Below are 22,500 nucleotides of genomic sequence, written 5' to 3'. Positions count from 1 at the left end.
GAGCGAGTCGAGGTTAGACTCGGAGAGAGTGAGATCGGAGGTTAGGGAGGTCTGGGCCTCGGAGGTGGACATGAGGGGCTCGGCGAACGGCAGGTCCGACACAATGGCCGTGGTGAGGACTTTGTCCTCGTCCTGGAATTGCACGGCGAGCGAGTTGAAGGGGGTCGCGGGGGTCGTATACACCGAGGGACATACCCCTCGTGCCTGGCTCTCCTTCATCAGCTGCGCGAGGACCTCCGGGCTTTGGGCGACGATGTACGTGGACACGGGGGCGGTGAGCTCCGACTGATCGACCGCCGAGTTGCAGCCTTGTCGGCTGATTCCTGGGGGCTTGGCTGCTGGCTGGGCATCATCCGCTCCCACTATAAAATCGAAGGTTGCTGGGTGAGTGTCGATCGATCATATCGTTCTCTGACTCTCTCAGTCTCAGTTATGTCGATCGTCCCATTAATTGCTCTTGTCCATGAAGTTTTGGCGCGTAGTTGGATGTGAATGTGATATGGAATGGATATTGTGGATAATATGACTGGATACGAGGATGAGAAAAGTTTAAACGCTCGATAAAATGTGTATAGAATTTCTTCTTGTCCAATTACTTGGGAGTTCCTTGTGTACTTGTTTGACCGTAAAAGCACTAAATACAATATAACGAGAGTAACGAATCAAGCATAAACATTGTAATACATTGCTACGCGATGATTTTGATCAATAAGTCGTAATGTTTAGAAAAGCAAAAAAAAAAAAAAAAAAAAAAGTTTACATTACGCTCCAAAAATGAAATCCCATAACTGTTCATCGAACATTTAAATGCATTTTAGGACATTTAATTGTTGTTCAGATCATTTTCTAATGTGCAATAATGTAATAATTATGCAAAGATCAGCTATTTTTGCGTGCCCAAATTATTGTAAAAAAAAAAAATATCTGATAGCATTGAACTCGCACCGCTCACTCGTTTTAGAATTGACAAATGATTTATCTAAATGATTTATCGTAGGCAGTCTACGTTATCTCGCTCGCTAATTATAAAAGTAATTATAAATGTAAGCCGACTAATCCTCAAGGTTAATGATATACAAACGATTTTCCTCACCCCACGACATAGCCTGAACTCTTCGATTTTCTCTGCGCATACTTTCTTGCTGTTGATGCCGTTCCTCGATCAGAATCTCGCTAAATTGGCAAACAGAACAGAATTGTTGTAAATATAAGGAACGGAAAATATCTATCCAGGCGTGTAAAAATAATAATGGGAATCCGACAACGTACTGTAGGTTCTCGCGAATATCCTTGAAAGTTGGCCTTTTGCTCGGCTCGTAACTCCAGCATTGGGACATTAGGGAGTAGAGCCGAGGCGGACAATGACTCGGCAAAGCTAATCTTTCGCCATTCTCCAGTTTACCAATGACTTCGTTATTTTTCACTCCTTGAAATGGTTTCACGCCAAACATGAGAATCTCCCACATACAGACACCTGCAAATTATGCGCATTGATAAAGCCTTGGAATCTTGGAATCTGCCACCACAGACCTTTCACTACGGGCTTTCGATAATGTTCGTTACAACAGTGCTTTTATCGACCTTTAATATATCAATCTATTTATTTATAAAATCATTTCACATATAATAATCACTTTCTTTCTTTCATTCTTTCTTTATATAATCTATTTTCTCTCTCTCTCTCTCTCTCTCTCTCTCTCTCTCTCTCTCTCTCTCTTTCGTGATAAATAAACAATGTTGTCGTTTAGATTTTAATTTTCGAAATAGCTCGAATGCAATATACGTACAAGTTAAGGTAAGAGATATAATCGAACGTTGCCTCCAATAAATAAACGGGGCGCACTCACCGAACATCCATACGTCCGAGGAGGTGGTGAACCTGCGGAAGTTAATGCTCTCCGGGGCCATCCACTTGATCGGCAGCTTGCATTTGCTAGCCGTGTAGTAGCTCTGATCCTCGACCCACCGGCTCAGTCCAAAGTCCGCGAGCTTGACGCAGTTGTGCGCGGAGACGAGGACGTTCCTCGCCGCTATGTCGCGGTGCACGAACTTCTTGCTCTCGAGATACGAGAGGGCGGTGCTCAGTTGAAAGGTATAGAGGAGGAGGGTGGCGAGATCGAGCCGGTGCTTGTTCGACTGGAGGTAGGCTCGCATCTCTCCGAGTTTCGCCAATTCCATCACCAGCCAGATCGGAGCCTCGGAGCAGACGCCGATCAAGCGGATTATGTGCGGATGCTCGAACTGTTGCATTATATCTATGGATTGTAAAGACCCTTGACGTTAATTCACCGATACCGTCTCTTCTCTCTCTCTCTCTCTCTCTCTCTCTCTCTCTCTATCTCTATCTCTATCTCTATCTCTCTCTAACTTAACTAATTGGCGTTAACATTCTTATTTCTATCATTTATTTCCTATTCATTATAACTTAGTGCTTTGAAAGAATAAGAGCGCGCATTGACAATGTCAAAGTACTAAATTCAGTGAAACGCTATTTGACAATTAACTAATTATAGTTATTAATTATTAATTGGAGATTATTTAAAAAAAATTCATTTCGTTAATTGAAAAATCAAAATATCCATTATTCGGTAAAATTTTGCTAATAATACATTAATATATTTACTTGAGTATCGTACGTTTTATCATTAAGTAAACCGTCAAAATTTTAGTAAACAATTTATTTGTGAAAAAAAGATGGACAAGAAAGAACAAAATATTATTTATATTTACGATTATCTTATAAATGACTACATTTTTTAATTATTCTATTATCAAAAAGTGAAATTATTACCTACAAGCAATGCAAGGAACATTTTTTATACAACAGTTACATATCATAATTCATTAGCTATGCGAGGACAATTATTATTTATCCTCTATTCACTTACATACATACATATATATATATATATATATATATATATTGCTTTTATTTATAATTGTTAACGTATTGTAAATCACTTTCGTTTCTCGTCAATAAAAATTCATTATATTTTTTATGTTTATGTTATAGCAAAAAGCAGAATTTTTATAATAATTAATATGCTCGCGTCGTCCTTTTTATATATTAATAGATTGTGTATTTTTTTTCTCTCTATGAAAATTATTTAAGATCTCTTTGAAATATTCACTTTGTAATTTTGTGCAATATTACGTTATTATACTAAAGATTAATAATGTAAAATTAACATAAATGAAAAGACATTATAATTAGAGACCTGTTAATAATTTACTAAAACAGTAATTACTTTATGGCTGCATAAATGAAGGATGAATGATGTCACGTACATGTCATGTACACGTATTACGTAAATTCGAATGGTTGGTCAGTAATAATATAATATAAGATACATTCATAAACTTTATGATAATCATGATCGAATAATGTTTATATAGCGTTGTAAATATTTACAAGAGTATTTTTTCTGGATAAATTTTTATATGCTTTAATAATAGTAATATACTTTTGTAAAATATTATATAAGAATATTAAACATATTGTATATAAATAATTCCTTTGCTTAGTCGTTAATAATACTTTATGAAGAATATTTGTTCAATTTTGACATTATTAAAGTAATATTTTATTTTACACTTATTCATTATTTACATAAGAATGCATTTAATAATAATGCATTTGTTGATTTAAGTGAATAAAAATAATACAAAGTTCAATTCTCAATATTTATTTCAAATAAGCTAAGAACTTTTATGTGACACTAAATTGAAGAATCACGTTATACATTGTTAATCGATAACTGCTGATGGAATCGATAATGGCAATATAACGTGACTGTTGTCTTCAACTGAGCGTATTATAATAATACATCATTACTTTCTATTAATAAAAATCAGACATACGTAATCATGTGATAGTTTCAAATATTTAGGAGGAAGCTATTAGAGCTTAAAATATCTTTTAATATTTTCATCGTTTAAATAGTACGTCATTTCCAATTATTAAAGATATTGTATATTAATACTTAATTTTTTAATCTTGGTATTTATATTACATGTACAAAGGTCATAAATTAACAAAGAAAGAAATTGAATCTTATAAAAAATATCGACAAGATCAAATTCAATAATTTTACATTAGATTCACTGGATCTCGTTCACTAAGTTTTTTCAATTTTATTATACGTTTGGTATATTTAAATTATAGTGAGCAAAATTTACAGACTATATCCAGCTATGTACATTAATAAAATAATTTTATTATCGTGAGAAGTAAAAGCCTGGTAATGCTATATTTTCTATTACGAGTAACTAAGGAAAAATATAGCTTTTAATAAAAAATTATAAATCTGTTAAGTAAAAATAAAAGGTACTGGGGAGAAATGTAAGGAATCGTAAAGGTTTAATTAAAAGATCGAAAACTATATGCGTTTATAAATTATGATTGTGATAGTATCTTTTTCTATACTGTTTCATTGATGCGACGTTTTCTTAAAGTTATTTCTAAGAGCTAAATATTAATAAAATTGCATTACTACAATTTTTTACATCCACTTACGCATATTTGTAATAATTATTGTAATTATTGCTGATGCACATGACATTTTATTGAAAATTCCATTCTTATCAGTCACATTAAAAATAATGCTTTTATAGAGTTGCATGTCGGAAATTAGTAGTAAAATGTAAATACGTTTTATTTTTATTTTCTTAAATTAAATTAACTACTTACAGGCTTCTTCAAGAAATTTTTCAGATGTCGCTAAATCTGCATCGACTTTGCAAGTTTTTACAGCAACTGGTACAGACTGACCATCTCGACCTTTATAGGAGCCCTTGTGAACATTTCCAAATTGCCCTTCCCCAATTATTTCACCTAATTCCACTTGATTTCTGACTATTTCGTAATCACGAGCTGAAGATTAAAACAAAAAAAAACAAAAAAAGATTATATTTAGATTAGTTACCATGAACGTATTCACTTATGAATTATAAATGATATATATATATATATATATATATATATATATATATCTTGTGTTGTATTTATTTTAATAAAAGAAACATTCTATTTAGAAAAGATAAATTAATTTGTAAGTATTGCATTTTTTCTCAATTAAAGATATGCTATTTAAAAGAAGAAAAAAATGTAATAATTAAGAGTACAATTCGAATGTACGGATAAATGTTTGGACTTTATCACGGTTTATAGTATCGACTATTTTGTAAATAAATAAAGCTTTTACGGAGTTGAAACATCGATAGAATAACAAGGCATACTAGATGTAATTAGAGTCAATGAATAATTTTATCTTACGTATAAAAGAAAATAAATAGACGATGTTTCATAAAAGTTGAATTACACCAAAGTACTCAATAAGTTGTATTACATTACAATAAATTGTATTATTTTTGAAAGAACGAAGAAGAAAAAAAGCTTACTAGCTGGTGTAGAATAATCTCCCTCTTCGTCGACGATTTCTGCATAATCTTCAGATAAAATTGTTCCAGTCTTATTAACACTTTTTTCAGGACTCTCTGTAACATCTTGTCGATATTTTGGTGGCTGAGCATCTGTCAAAATAAAGTACCAGTTAGAATTCAAACTTTTATACTGTCCCTTAGTAAATACATTAAGACAAAAATACAAACCTTTACAAGGACAGGGATAGTTTTTCCAAGAAGCAGCTTAAAGCGTAAATAATTAGACTTAGTTGTGTTAAAACATAAGATTCAGAGATTTACAAGATTATTAGATATTCATTTTAGTAGGTATAAGATATAAGAATATTATTTGTTAAATGTCAGTAAAATAATGTCTCTCTCTTTCTCTCTCTCTCTCTCTCTCTCTCTCTCTCTTTCTCTCTCTCTCTCTATTATATATTTATTAAATATATATTAATGTTATATCCAATGAAAGTCATAAATCAAAATTTCTAATTCTTATTGAGACTATATAATTGAAAAGTTTGATTTATTCAATAAGGCAGTAAATTTTACTGCTAACTTAATCGTAGGAGATTTAAGTGTAACATGTTTGTTGATAAATTGTTTTTTTTTTATTTTTGTTCACGTAAATGTAAAATATAGTTTTTATCTAATATTATTGCCTACAAAAACGTCATATGCACGGTAAAGTTTATTTCCATTTATTTCAATAAATTTATATATGAACAATTTTTCTCCTTCCCTTTATTATTATTATTATTATTATTATTATTATTATTATTATTATTATTATTATTATTATTATTATTATTATTATGAATATTATTTGCATAAACCAATTGTTTGCATTCCTTGTGTATAATAATTTTAAGAATGATATTTGCTAAGGACGAAAGCCGAATAAATATCCAAGTATTTAATTATATTTATAAAACATTTGCAATTAAGTGTTAGAAAGAAATCAATTAGCTCTAGAGTTACACTGCCTTTTCACTTTCTCCTTAATTAATTACCTTTTCTATTCCACAATGAGGTGTTGCTGCCAGTCATTAATCTGCAATATCCATCAATTAAATCTGCGAGACTTTCTGCTTGATCAAGACTCGAGCACGTAATACTGAGAGTTTCGGAAGCACCAGCTACTCTGAGCTTAATGCACGCCTTTGTGTGTTCTTTGCAGTCGGAAACCAGTGTTTGTATTGACTGGATTTGGGTAAATTCGGCCATCCTGGTCGGCTAAATTATAACATTGGCTTTATTTTTATTACCACGCGTTATAAGATGCCTAATGACTCATTATATATATATATATATATATATATATATATATATGAAGAGAATTATTAGAAAATTCAAATAAAATATGTTTCTTAATTACCACAGTGCCACCTCGATGTGCCATATATGATATTCCGAGATCCGGACCAATGACTAGCTCTACAGGAATAGACCAACTCGTCTATAAAAGATACAAAATGTTTAGAATAATATAATGCCGACACATACGTAAAGCACACACATATCAATATCAATTTCAATTTATATATATATATATATATATACATATAAATATATATCAAGATAGCTTACCCCTAAAGCGCAAATAAACCTCTCTTGATCAAATCTATAATGTGATCGTAGAAGGTCAAAAAACTTGTACATACATTCAAGTTCAGAGAGAGCAGCAACTTTTTTGAAATGCTGTTGTATAAGTTTTCGTAATGCTTTCGGTTTCATGCCATTCAACACTGCACGGGGTAAAAATTTGTGCAAGCCAACCTGTTCAAACAATAAAAAAAAATAAAAAAAAAAATAAACAAATAAATAAATAATTGCCCATTATACATTTATAATTCTGTAATTTATTGACCGATTATTTTCTAATTACATTACTATACGTGAAATGTCAATTATAATATGCATGCATATGATATTATTAGTAATAAAACATCGGCTCAATTAATTTAAAAAAAAAAAAAAAAAAAAAGCGACGATTACTTTCGCATCTTTTAAAGTTCTACAAATTTCGCGTTATTTTAACGCATTAAAATAATTTCACGCAATCAATTTTCTATATTATTTATTGTTCTTATTATTATAAATAAATGAAACACATGTCTTACAAAACAAAAATAAAATATTAAAATGAAATATTAAAAGAACGTATAAAGCAAATGAAATGCTAAGAGAAACAACTTAGGTGCCAAACTTTTAATGGACCGTTATAATTACGTCCGAAACACTACAATATTAATTTAATTCATACCTCTTTTTCCAAATAGTCCAAATTGCTTTTCTTATCGAGGGCTATTTGAGGCATATCTTTAAAGAAATATCTAATTTCTAAACAACACAACTGAACAGCGACATCTTGATCCAACGTTACGTGATTCGCAGTCAAATAATCATTTCTCACCTGTAATAAATATTATAAAAATCGTATATTCTCAATGTAATGCACGGCATAACTGTTTAACTTTAATTACATGCAACTTAAGTCTTGGACGATTGCAATGCCGATGAATTTATGAATTTTGCAATTACCTGATCGTAGTAGTAGTAAAACGTAACTTTATCCTTTTCGTAGAGATCGTTTAAATTTTGTGGCAAATATCGCACTCTCAGCTCATACCTCCACTCGCTGTGTGGATGCTTTTTCTCATACTTTTCTTGAACCTGAAACATTAAGTTAAGTAAGGCTATTAACACTTTTATATAGTTTTGTATAACAGAATAAGAGGAATAGTTTAATATTTATAGAAAAGACCAGTTGCGCATGCGAAACTTGGAAATGCCTGCGCCAATAGATAATAATTTAAACTCAAATTATCGTTACAATGATACAATCGTTATAATGAAAATTAATGGGGTATCAGTATCAATTAAGGCAGACTATTTACGCAAAGTAAGAAACCAACGCTCTGATTATGCAAAATATTACGTAAAATCATTATAACTAATAGACGCTTTACGGCAATTTACTTAAGCAAGTACTTCAAATGAAACTACAATTCTTATTAAAAAAAAAAAAAAAAAAAAAAAAAAAAAAATATATATATATATATATATATAATAAATTGGAATCGCACGGAGATTATGTGAACGTGCCTGATACATAGTTGTGTCTTGGTGCAGCCAAAAGCTTTCTCCAGAAGCCGGATGATGTAATCGCATAGCGTAAAGATTCCTATAATGTCTTATCCCCGCTGCCAGTCTGGTTGTTACCAGCGATATGATTCCTTTAACATCGATGGCATCGCCAAATTTCACCACGTTGAAACCACCTGCAAGACAATGCTTTGTTGATATTTTTGAAATTGCTTATACATGTTTTAAGGCTCAATAGCTCCAAATTCGACTCCTAGTTATCATACCTATTTCTCATGAATTGGATGTAAAAATTAATTTTCAACCTCCCAAAATTAACACATTTTACGGATAAAATAGAAATTTGCTAGCTTGGATGCTAAAGGACAAATAAAAAGAACTTTTTATAAACTTTTAATTAATTGTTGATTATGGAAAACGATAAATTTACTTCTCATCTGCTAAGCGTTTCGATAGAAAGTATTTCCCTTGTATTAGCAAAGATAAAAACAAAACAAAAAAAAAACAAAACAAAAAAAAAAAACCAAAGGCTATTATTGAATTTCGTGTTAAACGTTCCTCTCATATTAAATTGTTGTATTAAAAAAAAAAATTTTTCATTACAATTAATTAACATATAATAGAGAAAGCCAAGGGTTGATAAAACAGGATTGGTAAATATTTCTTATTTGACTGAAAAATTACTTGTCCTTATATAATAAATCGTTGATTACAATGAATAATAAACATAAAAGAAAAAAAGTTAAACACTATATTATGTATGGCGTCGGACATAAATTAATTATATTTTACATTAATATGCCGTTATATTGATCAAAGCGTTGAGATCGTTTTTTTTTTTTTTTTTTTTTTTTTTTTTTTTTTTTTTTTTTTTTAATTAAAGAGCCAGCAGTCCCCAAGTTAAGAATAAGAATTGAACGTTCGACAGAATTATAATAAACGATAGTTAATAAATTATGTGGACGTTGTCCGAATAATCCGAAGGAATGCACTCTAAAAGTAATTTTCGTTTTCTCGGTTATTCGATTTTTCTTCGATTTTTCAATTTGAATTGGACGCATTAGACGTTGACTACGAGAGGACAAAGCCGTCGTAGCAATACATCAAGATTTCGTTAAATGAAAAAAGTATGGCTCGACTCACCATTTGGAAGATGAACCTTAAGGGTTGCTTTATCCATGGGGGTGGGTGATCCATGGGGAGGAGTATTTCTGCCGCCTTGAACCCCGCCGAGGCCGCCACCACCGCTGCCATCGCCTCCAGCGCTCATCCCCTCATGACTGGGCAAAAAATAATACAAGCCACCCTTAGACCAAGACCATTCACTTGACAATTGGATTTTCAATAATCTTAAATTAAATTGCATTTGTGAATTAGAGGGCATTTGTTGATCAATCGATATTGTAATTTCGATTAGGCGCGTGTAAGATTATTCGGTGTTGTTGACTTGCGTCTCGAACGACAAGGGGCCTGCTGCAAGTATTTTTGCATGTTTTTTTTTTATTTTTTTATTTTTTGTTGGTTTCAAGGGACGAAGCACCGAGTTCCTTATTTAACAATAATTTCTTCATCCGCGATATTTTTAATATGCCAATTGCCATTACCAATTCGCCATTCGTTTTCCATGGGTCAAGACCGTTGATTCAAGTCACGACGCCTCGACGTCACTTTTTATGATTATAAAAATTGTTAATGTTGGCTCGAAAGGTTTATAGGACATGAATTCATGAAAATGCGAATTAAAATTATTCACGTTATACGCAGGTATTTGTGCGCGTGACCTCCTATTTATTAATATACCATTAAAATATCACATACGAAGAGCAAGTTTTAAAGAATAACATTAGATCTTCCATTCAACTCGACGAATATTTACGATATATAAATAAAGACTTAATTACAATTAACTGAATAATTTCAGCACATCGTTAAAACATAACGAGATGCGCTAATTAAAATAAACGAATTGTCCATTTAACCGTTACGTGACTTATATAATTTATACTAATCAATGATTTAACGTGACTTTTTTTGCATTCGCTTATTGTTGTTGAATTATTGCAGAAGCGTTAAATGTGTCGTGTATGTGCAGATTATAAATGTGTCGTTAAAACGTTGAGATTTTTAAATTTTGATGAAACTTCAAACAAGGACGAAATGCTGGGAGAAGTCGTTGTTATTTTCACTATTTATTCAATTTGCTTGACCAATGTCGTCGCGTAAAATAGGCATTTTACAGTATAGTCTCGCATCGTATAAAGAAGAAAGAGAGAAAGAAAAGGAACGTTAAAATTATGCACAGTTTGGGCATATTAGGATAACGAGACGCAACGAAAAAGACAAAACGAAGGATTTCGAGAATCGATTGAATTTTCTCGTCGAAGGTAACGTATTCATTCGCGCACGTTCGGCACGTGAATGCGAACCAAATGGTATGAGGAGATCGGTGAGATGGGGAGTTGGGAGGGGTAGGTGGTGGTGGTGGCGGTGGTTGGGAGGGGGGAGAGAGAGAGAGGGGGGGGGGGTACAAGCAAACAAAACAAGGTAGTCTTCTGTCCGTTTCGAATGATGATGATTCGTCACTTGCTGACCACCGCAATCCTTTTCGCTCTCACGACAATAAAGGACAATACGAGTGGTCGTATCCCAATAATACCCCGTCAGGGACCTCTTTTTTTTGCGTGATCTTCATGGGCCAATAAGAGTTTATCCACTCGACGAGTTATTTCTTATATTTTATTCAATTTCCTGGTTGGCTCCCTTTCGTTGCGGGCTGCTGCAACCGAAGGGACCAACGAGGGTTAAAAGCCGAAAGACATTGAATTTATCAGAACTCATGTTATTATAACGAGACGCTCGTAAATTTCTCATCGCTCGGGTGTGATTTTAAAAGGGTTTTATTACAAGGAGAAATTGGCGATTGAATGTTCACTTTATCGTTCAAGTTCAACTCCCACCTACCGGCAAATAGTTATATCGATACTATTCATCTGCCGGAATACATTATTCTATTATTTATTTGCCATTGCCAAGAAAATACGCGTTCTCATCTCTACATTACATCTCTCTAAATTAAGAAAATCCGCATGCTTTATTATTTTTACTTAATTATCGTTTATATGCGTTGTATTTGTTTCAAAATTATAAATAAGCGGAGAAATTTCAGAAAGAGACGGGTATTAGCCATAATTTTTCACCCTTCCTATGTATATGAAGGACAAAATTGTTTGCAAAATTTTGTTAATATTTATAGCGCGTATATGTATATGTCATCGAGATTATTTCGAATTAACGTAAAGCTCGCCAACCAGTACTCGATACTTCAAGGCATTGACAAAAATCACGAAATCTTTGGTCGATCGAATAATTAAACTAAATATTATAATTATGCGAAGGGATAAGGACAGGGAAAGGACAGGGAAAGCAGAGATATTGGATAAAGCTTCAATGGTCGATAATATGCACTTTTGTTGGTTATCCAATTTGTATTACACATTCGTAATACACCAGGCGTAATTAAGTACTTGGCTATGTGCGCGTTTACTTAACATTTTATTCATCAAATCGCTTAAAATTTAGTTTAACCTTATTAATTTTTGTACAGTTTTATGAATTTTTGCATTCTAATGGTCCAACAATATTTACACAAAATAGCATTGAATTTTGTTACCATTTGTTATTGGTGGCAATTTTCGTTTTGCTTACGAATTGATGTTACTCTTAATAGCACACAGGGTTTTGGAAGTGCTGGCTCGTTACGACTTAACTTATATTTAGTCTGCCGTGTTACTCCCAAAGAAAGTCTTGTCAATCACAATAAGCTCGATTTTGCATAAAAATTTATCGCCCAAAATAATAAAGAATTGTAGCGATTCATTCCCGCTTTATCATGAAAGTACAATTTACAAAAGCCAATTATGCAAAAGGAAATAAAGCCTCGCTCGCGGTATTCGGCACATTACGTCTCTCTCTCTCTCTCTCTCTCTCTCTCTCTCTCTCACTCACTCACTCACTCACTCACACGCACACGCGCGCGCGTTAAAAGACTAAAAAGACTTAAGCATTTAATAGGAGCTTAACAAACAATAATGCGACCTAGGATTAAGCATCGAGACCGAGCGCCTCTCTACTTGGCTTACCGTTCATTATACATATGCTAAAAGACCGAGAAGCTCATTAAAAATAAGCTGCGGCATGCACCAGATGCGCGAAGAGGAGGTTAGGCTTGAGAAGCGAATAATGCGTAAGATGAAGTAACTAAGTAAGAGCGCGACAGTTGGCGTCCATGGGAAATTCGCTTAATCGAAAAATGCCAGAAGAACGAGGTCGAGAGATTGGCACGACACGACGAGCTTCTATTTAAAAGTCCTCCCACCAACGTTTACACATAATCGTAGCCGATCGCCATTACAGGCTATCGAGGCGACAATCGCAGGACAAAAAACAGTCGCGCCTCCCCGACCCATCGCCCAACGAACCCACTGGACTGTAATGATGGTTCGTCGTACCAGAGCGAGTCGGCGTCATCGGCTGGCAGCAACGGCGCGAGCTGAGATTCGCCCGGCTTTAACCGGTCGATGCACAGCCACAGTCGGCAAAAGTTATACATCCTCGGCCCCGCACTAACCCCGAGGCCCGGCGACGAGCTTTAACTCTGTGATACTTGAGCTAAGCAAGTGCCTCGGCTTCCCCACCCCCAATAAGCCTCGAGTCTCCCGGATAGCCAAAATACACGGAGCTTCGTGGGCGGAGGGAGGCGTCGCCGCCGCTGCAGCCGCCGCCGCCACCGCTGGCACCTCCACCACTACCACCACCACAACCGTCGTAGTCGTAGTAGTAGTCATTATCGTCGTAATCGTCGTCGTCGTCGTCGTCGTCGTCGTCGTCGTCGTCGTCGTCGTCGTCGTCGTCGTCGTCGTCGTCGTCGTCGTCGTCGTCGTCGTCGTCGTCGTCGTCGTCGTCGTCGTCGTCGTCGTCGTCGTCGTCGTCGTCGTCGTCGTCGTCGTCGTCGTCGTCGTCGTCGTCGTCGTCGTCGTCGTCGTCGTCGTCGTCGTCGTCGTCGTCGTCGTCGTCGTCGTCGTCGTCGTCGTCGTCGTCGTCGTCGTCGTCGTCGTCGTCGTCGTCGTCGTCGTCGTCGTCGTCGTCGTCGTCGTCGTCGTCGTCGTCGTCGTCGTCGTCGTCGTCGTCGTCGTCGTCGTCGTCGTCGTCGTCGTCGTCGTCGTCGTCGTCGTCGTCGTCGTCGTCGTCGTCGTCGTCGTCGTCGTCGTCGTCGTCGTCGTCGTCGTCGTCGTCGTCGTCGTCGTCGTCGTCGTCGTCGTCGTCGTCGTCGTCGTCGTCGTCGTCGTCGTCGTCGTCGTCGTCGTCGTCGTCGTCGTCGTCGTCGTCGTCGTCGTCGTCGTCGTCGTCGTCGTCGTCGTCGTCGTCGTCGTCGTCGTCGTCGTCGTCGTCGTCGTCGTCGTCGTCGTCGTCGTCGTCGTCGTCGTAATCGTCGTCGTCGTCGGTGTTCCCCTTTTCGCGTAACACGACACTTTGCGCGCGACTCATTAGCGATCACCTGCTCCAAGGAAGGGTCCCGAGCGCCCTCTCGATCCATGTCGACCTACATTTACCCGGCTACCGAGCCACCTGACCCACTGTCCCGAAGACCGCTCCACGGATTCTCCAACAATCGCCGTATCTTCGCACCGCCCATTCATCAAACATCGCGCGCCTCCTTATTGCTCGCACTATCCTTCCGATACGTATAAAGATGCCCATTAGGTGGATGACGGGGACCTGGGGGATCGAGGGGTTGCGCTAAGTTTGGAGAGGGAGGGGTTGAGCCACGAAGTGACGAGCTTCGTTCCTCGAGACTTTCGAAACGTCCGATCTTTCACGCTCGTGATCTCCTCCTTAATATCATTCCTGTCCATTAAACTAGCTAGCTAGATTGGCATTTAAACGGGGATAAAAACGCCATTGTCCCGTTAAAAGGCGAATAAAGTACCGAGGTCCGATCGCCATGACCGTGAGAATTTGATGGATAGATAGAGTTTTCTGCGTAATGGATGTCGGTGGGCTTTCGCATAATAATAGCGGATTGTCTGCTTGCACGATGGGCCTGCCCGCGCCAACCATCGCGCGCTCTCTCCGTTCAGGCCGAAAAGCACGAGTCCGAGGAATGAATAAAACAAAGAGACTCGTTTAAAACGAGCCGAAAGCGACCGAAGATACGAGGCATCGAGGATATCGAAATTCTTTTGTCGGCCGGTAATGCGGACGACGCCAGGAAGGGGAGGAGTGGGGCTGGCTCTCGTCAACCGTCGTCTGCTCATTCGTTAGGCGCGGCTACACGAGCAACAGCAGCCAGCAACAATAACGCACGCGACGATCGTAGCAAAATATTCTACTGGTCATCGATCATCGATCGCAACGATCGTCGATTTAACACGGATGGTGAATAATTAATAAGACGCCCGGGCGAGCCACGACGTACTTTACAGGGCCAAGGATGCGCGGCCGCGATCGTAAAATTAATTTCGCCTCCTCCGCTTGCAAGGATGTAAGTTTTTCGCGCATAATCGTGCATTTATGATGGTGTTGCGATGTTGGCCGGTGGTCCCCCTCGTCAGGACGATGCGCGACGAGCTGCCGCGCACGCACCTCACCACGATTATACGAGCGCACGTGGGCGCGGCGATTCTTTTCCCTTTGGCACTTTACGTTTATCCACCACGTTTTTAAGGTCATTCGTTAGCGCATATTTCATTAGCCTTAACGTGGCAGACAAGGTCGTTCCTTCCCAAGCGATAAGCTCGCGTGTTACTTTCTTTTTTCTTTCTTTCTTCAGGATTTTATGCAGACTAGGCGAGGACCGAGGCCGAGGGCTCATTTGATAGGTAAAGCGATTGCCAATTGGCTTGCGTAATAAATGTCGTGTGACGCGCGAGAGGAATTTTATTGCTCCAGCCCCTTGTAAATAAAATGGGCGTCTCGAGCGAAACGGGCAGGCGCTTGTTTGGTTGCTTTGGCTTCGTGCGAATATTCGCCGGTACAAAGGATGCAAAGGATAAATCGCATTCGGAAATTTTCAGCCATTTCGTTTGCCCGCATTATTAGCTGCGAGTATTATTAATCCTAGTATCCTTAATTTAATGTCGCATTACGCGCGAGGCTGCAGCAAAAGCGTACACGAGCTCCAAGCGCGAGTAGACTCGATCAGCCGGTGCTCGATCATCGAAGTAGGTACATCCTCGGGCGCTGGTACAAACGTGGAGCGAGATCGACGATGCGCAAAGCATCACGATCCTTGCGTCGAGTAAATTAGGCGTCGGGACGACGAGCCAAAAGTTGGATGTACGTGGTGCCCGAATGGAGTCGTCGTATAACCGAGTTTATTGACGAGCGCAGATTCGCCAAGTGTGACTGGCGAATTGTCCAATTAACAATTACGTTCCTTCCTCTATCCGCCCAATACCTCGTCAATTATTAACGATTGGGAGGCAATTTAATGATACGGAGGAGCAAACATCGCGATCGCTTCTCTTTTCAAATTCTAATGATGCACGCAGTGTTTGTTACTCTTACGTAAATCGTAATTGTAATTATAATTGTAAAGTATCGGCTGGAAGAAAAAAAAAAATGCCTAAGCCAAAAGTCGCGCTATTGTAATTCAATGTCTTTTGTTAAAGATGGCAAAAACTAGCTGCCAAGACACAACGCAATTATTACGATAAAACCCATTGGTTAATTTACGTTTTTACCTAACATATAAATAATCTCTGACTTTCAAACATTTCAAACATAAATGGCGTAGTACTCGCCGTACCAATGACATAGTAGGAACTTCATTAGTACAACGTATGCACGACAAAGAAGTTGGGATCGTATATTGAGAATTAATATGTCACTATGCAATACTAAGTAGCGCAATTGTCAAGAACTTAGCCTCGAATATAATATTTTTCATTATTAATTTTTCTAACGTCAACGTGTATTCACGAATAAATAGAACATATCATTGTTGTTCGCGGCGCATGTGAATGGAGCATTGATTTCAATTATTATGAACAAACGAGGGTGCTAATTAAACCGTTTAAATTCCTCATTATTATACTAATGCTAATAAACGTATCGCTCATCGATACTCGTTTAAAAAAAAATTGAAATAATTACAACGACATCGATAGAAACGATAATAATAATAATGATAGTAGTGATAATGATAATGATGATAACAATTACTACTACGACGAAGACGACGACGAAGACGACGACGAAGACGACGACGACGACGGCTACGACGACGGCTACGACGACGGCTACGATGATAAATAACATAATTTTATTGATTAAAAATTGTTTGATAATAGTTGAAAGTAAATAAATACTGGTAGGATAATAAATGTATAAATTATTAGTGAAACATACGATTAATTGACGTGAGTGTTAACGTATCGAATGTCGATGCTCTCTATTACTAATATCAGACGATGGCTTGTTTATGAAATAAACGATTGATCGTCTCGATGCAGTGTATTGGTATTATTTATTCATTAAATTATTTATCGTAATGTTAGAACTTGCGAAAAATATTACGAGCCACCAAGGAATCGTTGAAATTTATAAATTTATGTATTTACCAATGCAGCTGAGCAACATTCTGTATTCAGTTTATGCTATTTGTAATATTGTATGATTTAAAATGAAGAAAAGATTTTTTGCGCACTATTTATCTTTTGGTACGATGATTTATGCAAAAGTATTACATTAGCGAAAAGAAAATTGCACAAACAATTGACTAAGTATATTATTTATGCGACGATTATGTTACATAACGTAAAGATAATTTTAAACGTCCGTTAATATCTTGTCTACGTTACTTCATTGCTTTTCATACTTTCCATTAATTAAGGAAAAAAATTATTTATTGACCCTACGTTATAAATACCTATGTATTTAGGTAATGGAAAGGCAGGAGGATTTTGTTGGCTGAATAAATGTAAATGTTCGTGCAATTGATAAGCAATAAAATAAATTTACGAATATTTAAATTTCGATTTTATAAAAATACTAAATATCATGCCATCAAAGAGTCAATATTTCATTGTATTATACGCGCAAGTTTATTAAAAGAATTTAATCCTCAAATTAGTTATTCGAACATTTTTCTACATTACTTTTTTACTACTTTTTGACATACGAAGAACTTGTATGACTGTAAAATAATTATTTATGAGACAGTAATAATGTCATAAAATACCGGCAATGTAGAAATGGGGGTTAACAAATGATTTCATCAAGCGCATACCAGTGGAAGCTCTGCGACGGAACGAATAACGAATATACAAAAAGCAAAAAGAAAGGGACGTCTTGAAAAGAAGGAAAGCACAATGGCCAAGCTCATTGGACAGGAGGAAAAGAAGCGCGCGCGATGGAGAGAAAGAGAGAAAGAGAGGAGAAACAAAGCGAGGAATGAAAGAATTAAGACCGATATACAGAGTGTTGTGAAGGAGGGCGCGAAGAGTCCAAGAAGCGACACACACACAGAGAGAGAGTGAGAGAGAGTGAGAGAGAGAGAGAGCGAGAGAGTGTGAGAGAGTGTGAGAGAGAGCGAGAGAGTGTGAGAGAGTGTGAGAGAGAGCGAGAGAGTGTGAGAGAGTGTGAGAGAGAGCGAGAGAGTGTGAGAGAGTGTGAGAGAGAGCGAGAGAGTGTGAGAGAGTGTGAGAGAGAGCGAGAGAGTGTGAGAGAGTGTGAGAGAGTGTGAGAGAGTGTGTGAGAGAGTGAGAGAGAGTGAGAGAGAGTGAGAGAGGCGGCGGCGGCGGCGGCGGCGGCGGCGGCGGAGGGAGAGGGGAGACAGTCATTTCGATGCGCATGACCAAGACAATCCATTGGCTGATGTCACCGCTATGAATCCCCGGCACCGAGCCACCAACACTACGATGCCCAAGCTTTTTCCTAAGACGGGCGCTTTACCAACTAGCGATATTTAAGGATATTATCCAGGCCTTTCCCTTCGAAGGACATCTTTTTTTCCTTTTTGTATACTGCTATTCTATACTCCTATTGATAATCAATTTGCTCGGAGTACCTGCAGGAATTCCTCGATATAACCCTTCTATAAAACTCTCCTTATTGCATTACTCAAGTTTAGTTCATAAACTAATAGATAAGACCTTCCTAGCGGTGCCGAGTGCATTGTAACTGAACATATTGAGCTTCGTGTGTGGTGAATCTTTGAGACCAGGTATGCCGCAATTGGCACCATAGACAATTCGTCCTTTTTACCAGGTTTACCTTGGCTACGCGTTCACTTCCCAAGCGATAAATCAATCGCGACATTAAGCTGTGCAAATTGGATTAATAACAGTTTTAACTGTATTAGGATGTTAAATAGAAGTTTAATTTTCACTGAATAGAAAGGATTATTTTGCTTAGATATCACTATTTCATTTAACCGGCTATCGTAATACGGTAATAACAAATTATGGTGAAGATATTATTTATAAATGGGCCTCGTATTAAATATCCTAATAACTAATGTCGAGAAGAAATTGTATAATGGGATGGGAAAATGCGTGTCGGCTGGCTGACTGATTCGACGAACATTTTATTCGACGACGAGCGCGTGAAAGGACATAATTCTCTCAATGTCCATAGAAAAGTGAGTTGAATGCTCGATATCGGATACGGCTTTTTCCATAATATAGTATCAACGCTTACGTAAAGTACTTGGAATATATAATTATGATTAATTCTATTTCTGCCCATTAATTCTTCAATAGATTAGAATGCTTTTCCACAAATATTGGTCAGCAAAATTTTTTATCGATAAGTCATTCAATTTGCATTGCAATATAATCTATACGGGCACTTATCTCATATTATTCATATATATAAAACTTTAAATGAAAAGTGCAAATATTTTCTGAGTCGATAAGAAATAGTATTTTTTTTTTTTTTTTTTTTTTTTTTTTTTTTTTTTTTTTTTAAACAGTTGGTGCTTTAATTAATGTATAATTAGCGTTGGGTCGATAAAATATTAATCGGACTCATAGTGAACAGACGATTTAAATATCGAAATTTCTTTTGTTCGACTCATTAACTATTTCATGTCAACAGAGCTCGAAGCAAAGCATGCTTTTTTTTCCTTTTTTTCCTTTTTTTCTCTCTTTTTTCTTTCTTTTTTTTTTTCACCGCCCATGTTTATTTGTAAACGAAGGTGGACAGCTCGTAAAAGTAAAATCAAAGCTACGAGAGAAAACACCTGCAATAGAATTTGAATTTATATCACATCCACGATTCGCGTAATTGCAATACGAGCAAACGTCACGCAAGCTTGGCGGCTATGGGAAATCCACCGTTTTCCAGGAAAAGCCGTAGGGAGCCGAATTGCCGCCTCGTGTACAACAACAACAACGTTTAATTAGACGAGTCCGTTAGGTCTTGGCTCAGACAATACACCGCAATCTCACGAAAATGCTTCGCCAATTAGCGCTCCAGGGACTTAACGAGCCTGCGACTCCACACCGTGTTCGCGAACATCGGCGCGACGCTCGGGTCGCAAGGTGAAGTTCTCGGGATCCTCGCGCGCCATTCGCTAAGGAACCTGCGGTTTTCGGCCGACGGCGTAACCCTTTCACCGCGGTTATCGAGCCGTCGTCGTTCCCAGCCGCTAATCCTCCTACAAATTGATGTACCAGCGCCGTTAGAGAGGATCCAACGATTTTCTCCTCCCGACATATTGTCCGACGCTCGTTCTCGATGCTGCGACCCGATAAGGGATCGCGAGCCTTCTTGTTCCATATTACGCGAGACCTATTAAAGGCTGCTTAATAGTGTTTGCTCGTCGATTTATAAACCCGATTAAGATTGCTTATGTTTTACTATGAACGTAAGCTTTTCTTTAGCCCTAAACGACAAACAAACACTGACAAATTACCGATATACGTAACGACAAAGTAAGATTGGCAATTATCAGATATAGATAACTCGGTCGCACTATTGCGCTATTATTATTATTATTATTATTATTATTATTATTATTATTATTATTATTATTATTTCAATTTTACAAGGTAATAATAATCCGACGATTTTACGCGAGATTTCTATTAAATGCACGATTGTAAGTTTTGCAAATGCTGGCATTGATGGAAATTCCCTAGCGATACGTTAGTGGAATAATGTGCTAACGAATTTCTCGTTTTGTGAATATATAAAAATAAATTCGCCACGTAAACGAGACATACTTTAGGATTATTATGTATACTACGAGCATGACGTGGCAACTCGCTGAAATCTGATTCATTTGTGACATATAAAGAGAAATACATGTGTCATCATTATTTTAGACACATAATTATACAATCACGTAATATCGTCGTTCGTTCCATATCGCACATCACATATTCAACGAAATACTGTAAAAATACTATTTGTTACCACGAGCTTTGCTGAAAGAAAATAAAAAGCAAAAAAAAAAGAAGAAAAAAAAAGAAGAAAATAAGAACGAAACAAAAAAAAAAAAAAAAAAAAAAGAAAAAAAAAAAAAAAAAAAAAGAAAACGAAAAAATAAAGAATATTAATTCGTCAATTTAATAGATAAATAAATAAGCGCGAGTACTGAGAATCGAGCTTGATTCTACGAAGTGAAAGTTCATTTTAAGAACGCCAAGAATAGTTGTGAATTTTTGAGGTTATGTGCCCGCTAAGAATGAGAAAATTCTTTATCACGAGATTAATCGTAGGATAGCATCATCCGCTTTCGTTTAGTCTGTAATCTATTGTGACGAATTATCAAATATAATGAAAATAATGAGTCGCCGTTAATAAAAATTTACGTTCCATTATTAAATTGTCGATGTAAATTAAAATTAGAAGCAGGTTAGGATATCCACGGATACTTATTATTAATGAGCGAATAATTTTTGAATAACTTTCAAATCTTATTTAATGCAACATTTTCCTATTTACTAACTAATTTAACGTATAACTTATCTTTTTACAATTTTTGTCGTTGTTGCACATAATCACAAATAAGCAAGAGATTATATTGCAATTCTACTTGGCCAAATATCTATCGCAAGTTGCATAAGCCATTTCGTTCTATTTTCTCATTGGTCCATTAAAATTGCCGAAACTTTTTAATAATTTCAAAATTATAACCGTGCCGTTCAATAAGTCAATCAACAAAGGAAGGAAAAAGAAGAAAAAGAAGAAGAAGAAGAAGAAGAAGAAGAAGAAGAAGAAGAGATAAAAAAACGAGCAAAGAGCATTGTAACAAAAACTAGTGGTACAAAGTTCACGTCCAAGTAAAGATTTTAAATGAAATAAAATATCTTGAAAACATCATCTTCCATTAATTTGCCTTGGCATTATTAGCTCTGTAAATAGCATTAATCAGCGCAATCAATATCGTAAAGCATAAAATTAGCATTTAGCCGAGTTCACTGAAAAATGACTCGCTAACAATAAACTTAATGTTTGTTAAAGCTCCAAATATCTAAAATCGCTTGCACGTTACAAGGTCGATCGGCATACAATGAGTTGAGCAATTTTTATAATAATTGCGAGAAAAGCCAGTGGCAGTCGTCACCTTTCCATGAATACTTCATTCTCAACGTTCGATTTATCATTCGCCGCATGCCTTTACGGCACAATAAAGTGCAAGGAATGCTACTTAAGCTCGCGAGCGAAGTACGAAGTCAGTCAAGAATTTCACTTTGCGCAAGAGCGTTTTGTTGAAAATAGTTAGCGAAATAATCACCAATCGATTAAAATCAAATGGCCAAGGAATTATTACCGTCTGGGTGTAACGTTAGGCTCGAGGAGAGACGAGCGCATAAACGACAATGCTCGAGCGCTTCGAGACAAGTCCGGCAATACGCTTCAGAGGCAGCAGTCTGCCCTCTAATTAAAATCGCCCCCGAGCTTCTTCCCCAATTACAGTCGTCATGATCCTTCAGTCGGTATTCGGCGGTTGCGGCGGGAGATTTGGGGGGGGGG

At 36.9% G+C, this 22,500-nt stretch overlaps 1 protein-coding gene across 1 annotated transcript in view; it reads right to left on the bottom strand.

The window, feature by feature from the left end:
- The window catches only part of Fak (protein tyrosine kinase 2 Fak), a 48,025-nt gene that overhangs the window by 6,959 nt on the left and 18,566 nt on the right, over window positions 1–22,500 (bottom strand). The window contains exons 2-15 of the mRNA XM_011498314.1: window positions 9,658–9,794; window positions 8,515–8,690; window positions 7,951–8,082; window positions 7,673–7,822; window positions 6,997–7,185; window positions 6,785–6,865; window positions 6,420–6,642; window positions 5,611–5,646; window positions 5,401–5,532; window positions 4,691–4,873; window positions 1,848–2,255; window positions 1,270–1,474; window positions 1,094–1,173; window positions 1–362 (exon numbers count right to left, since the gene is read on the bottom strand). The exon at window positions 1–362 is cut by the window's left edge and continues 125 nt beyond it. Coding sequence (XP_011496616.1) covers window positions 1–362; window positions 1,094–1,173; window positions 1,270–1,474; window positions 1,848–2,255; window positions 4,691–4,873; window positions 5,401–5,532; window positions 5,611–5,646; window positions 6,420–6,642; window positions 6,785–6,865; window positions 6,997–7,185; window positions 7,673–7,822; window positions 7,951–8,082; window positions 8,515–8,690; window positions 9,658–9,794 — 2,494 coding nt within the window. The remainder of the gene's footprint in view (window positions 363–1,093; window positions 1,174–1,269; window positions 1,475–1,847; window positions 2,256–4,690; window positions 4,874–5,400; window positions 5,533–5,610; window positions 5,647–6,419; window positions 6,643–6,784; window positions 6,866–6,996; window positions 7,186–7,672; window positions 7,823–7,950; window positions 8,083–8,514; window positions 8,691–9,657; window positions 9,795–22,500) is intronic.

This window comes from Ceratosolen solmsi, unplaced genomic scaffold (genome assembly GCF_000503995.2).
Source record: "Ceratosolen solmsi marchali unplaced genomic scaffold, CerSol_1.0 scaffold14, whole genome shotgun sequence".
Classification (NCBI taxonomy): domain Eukaryota; kingdom Metazoa; phylum Arthropoda; class Insecta; order Hymenoptera; family Agaonidae; genus Ceratosolen; species Ceratosolen solmsi.
Note: the sequence above shows the minus strand (reverse complement) of the source record. Positions and strands in the feature narration are given on the sequence as shown.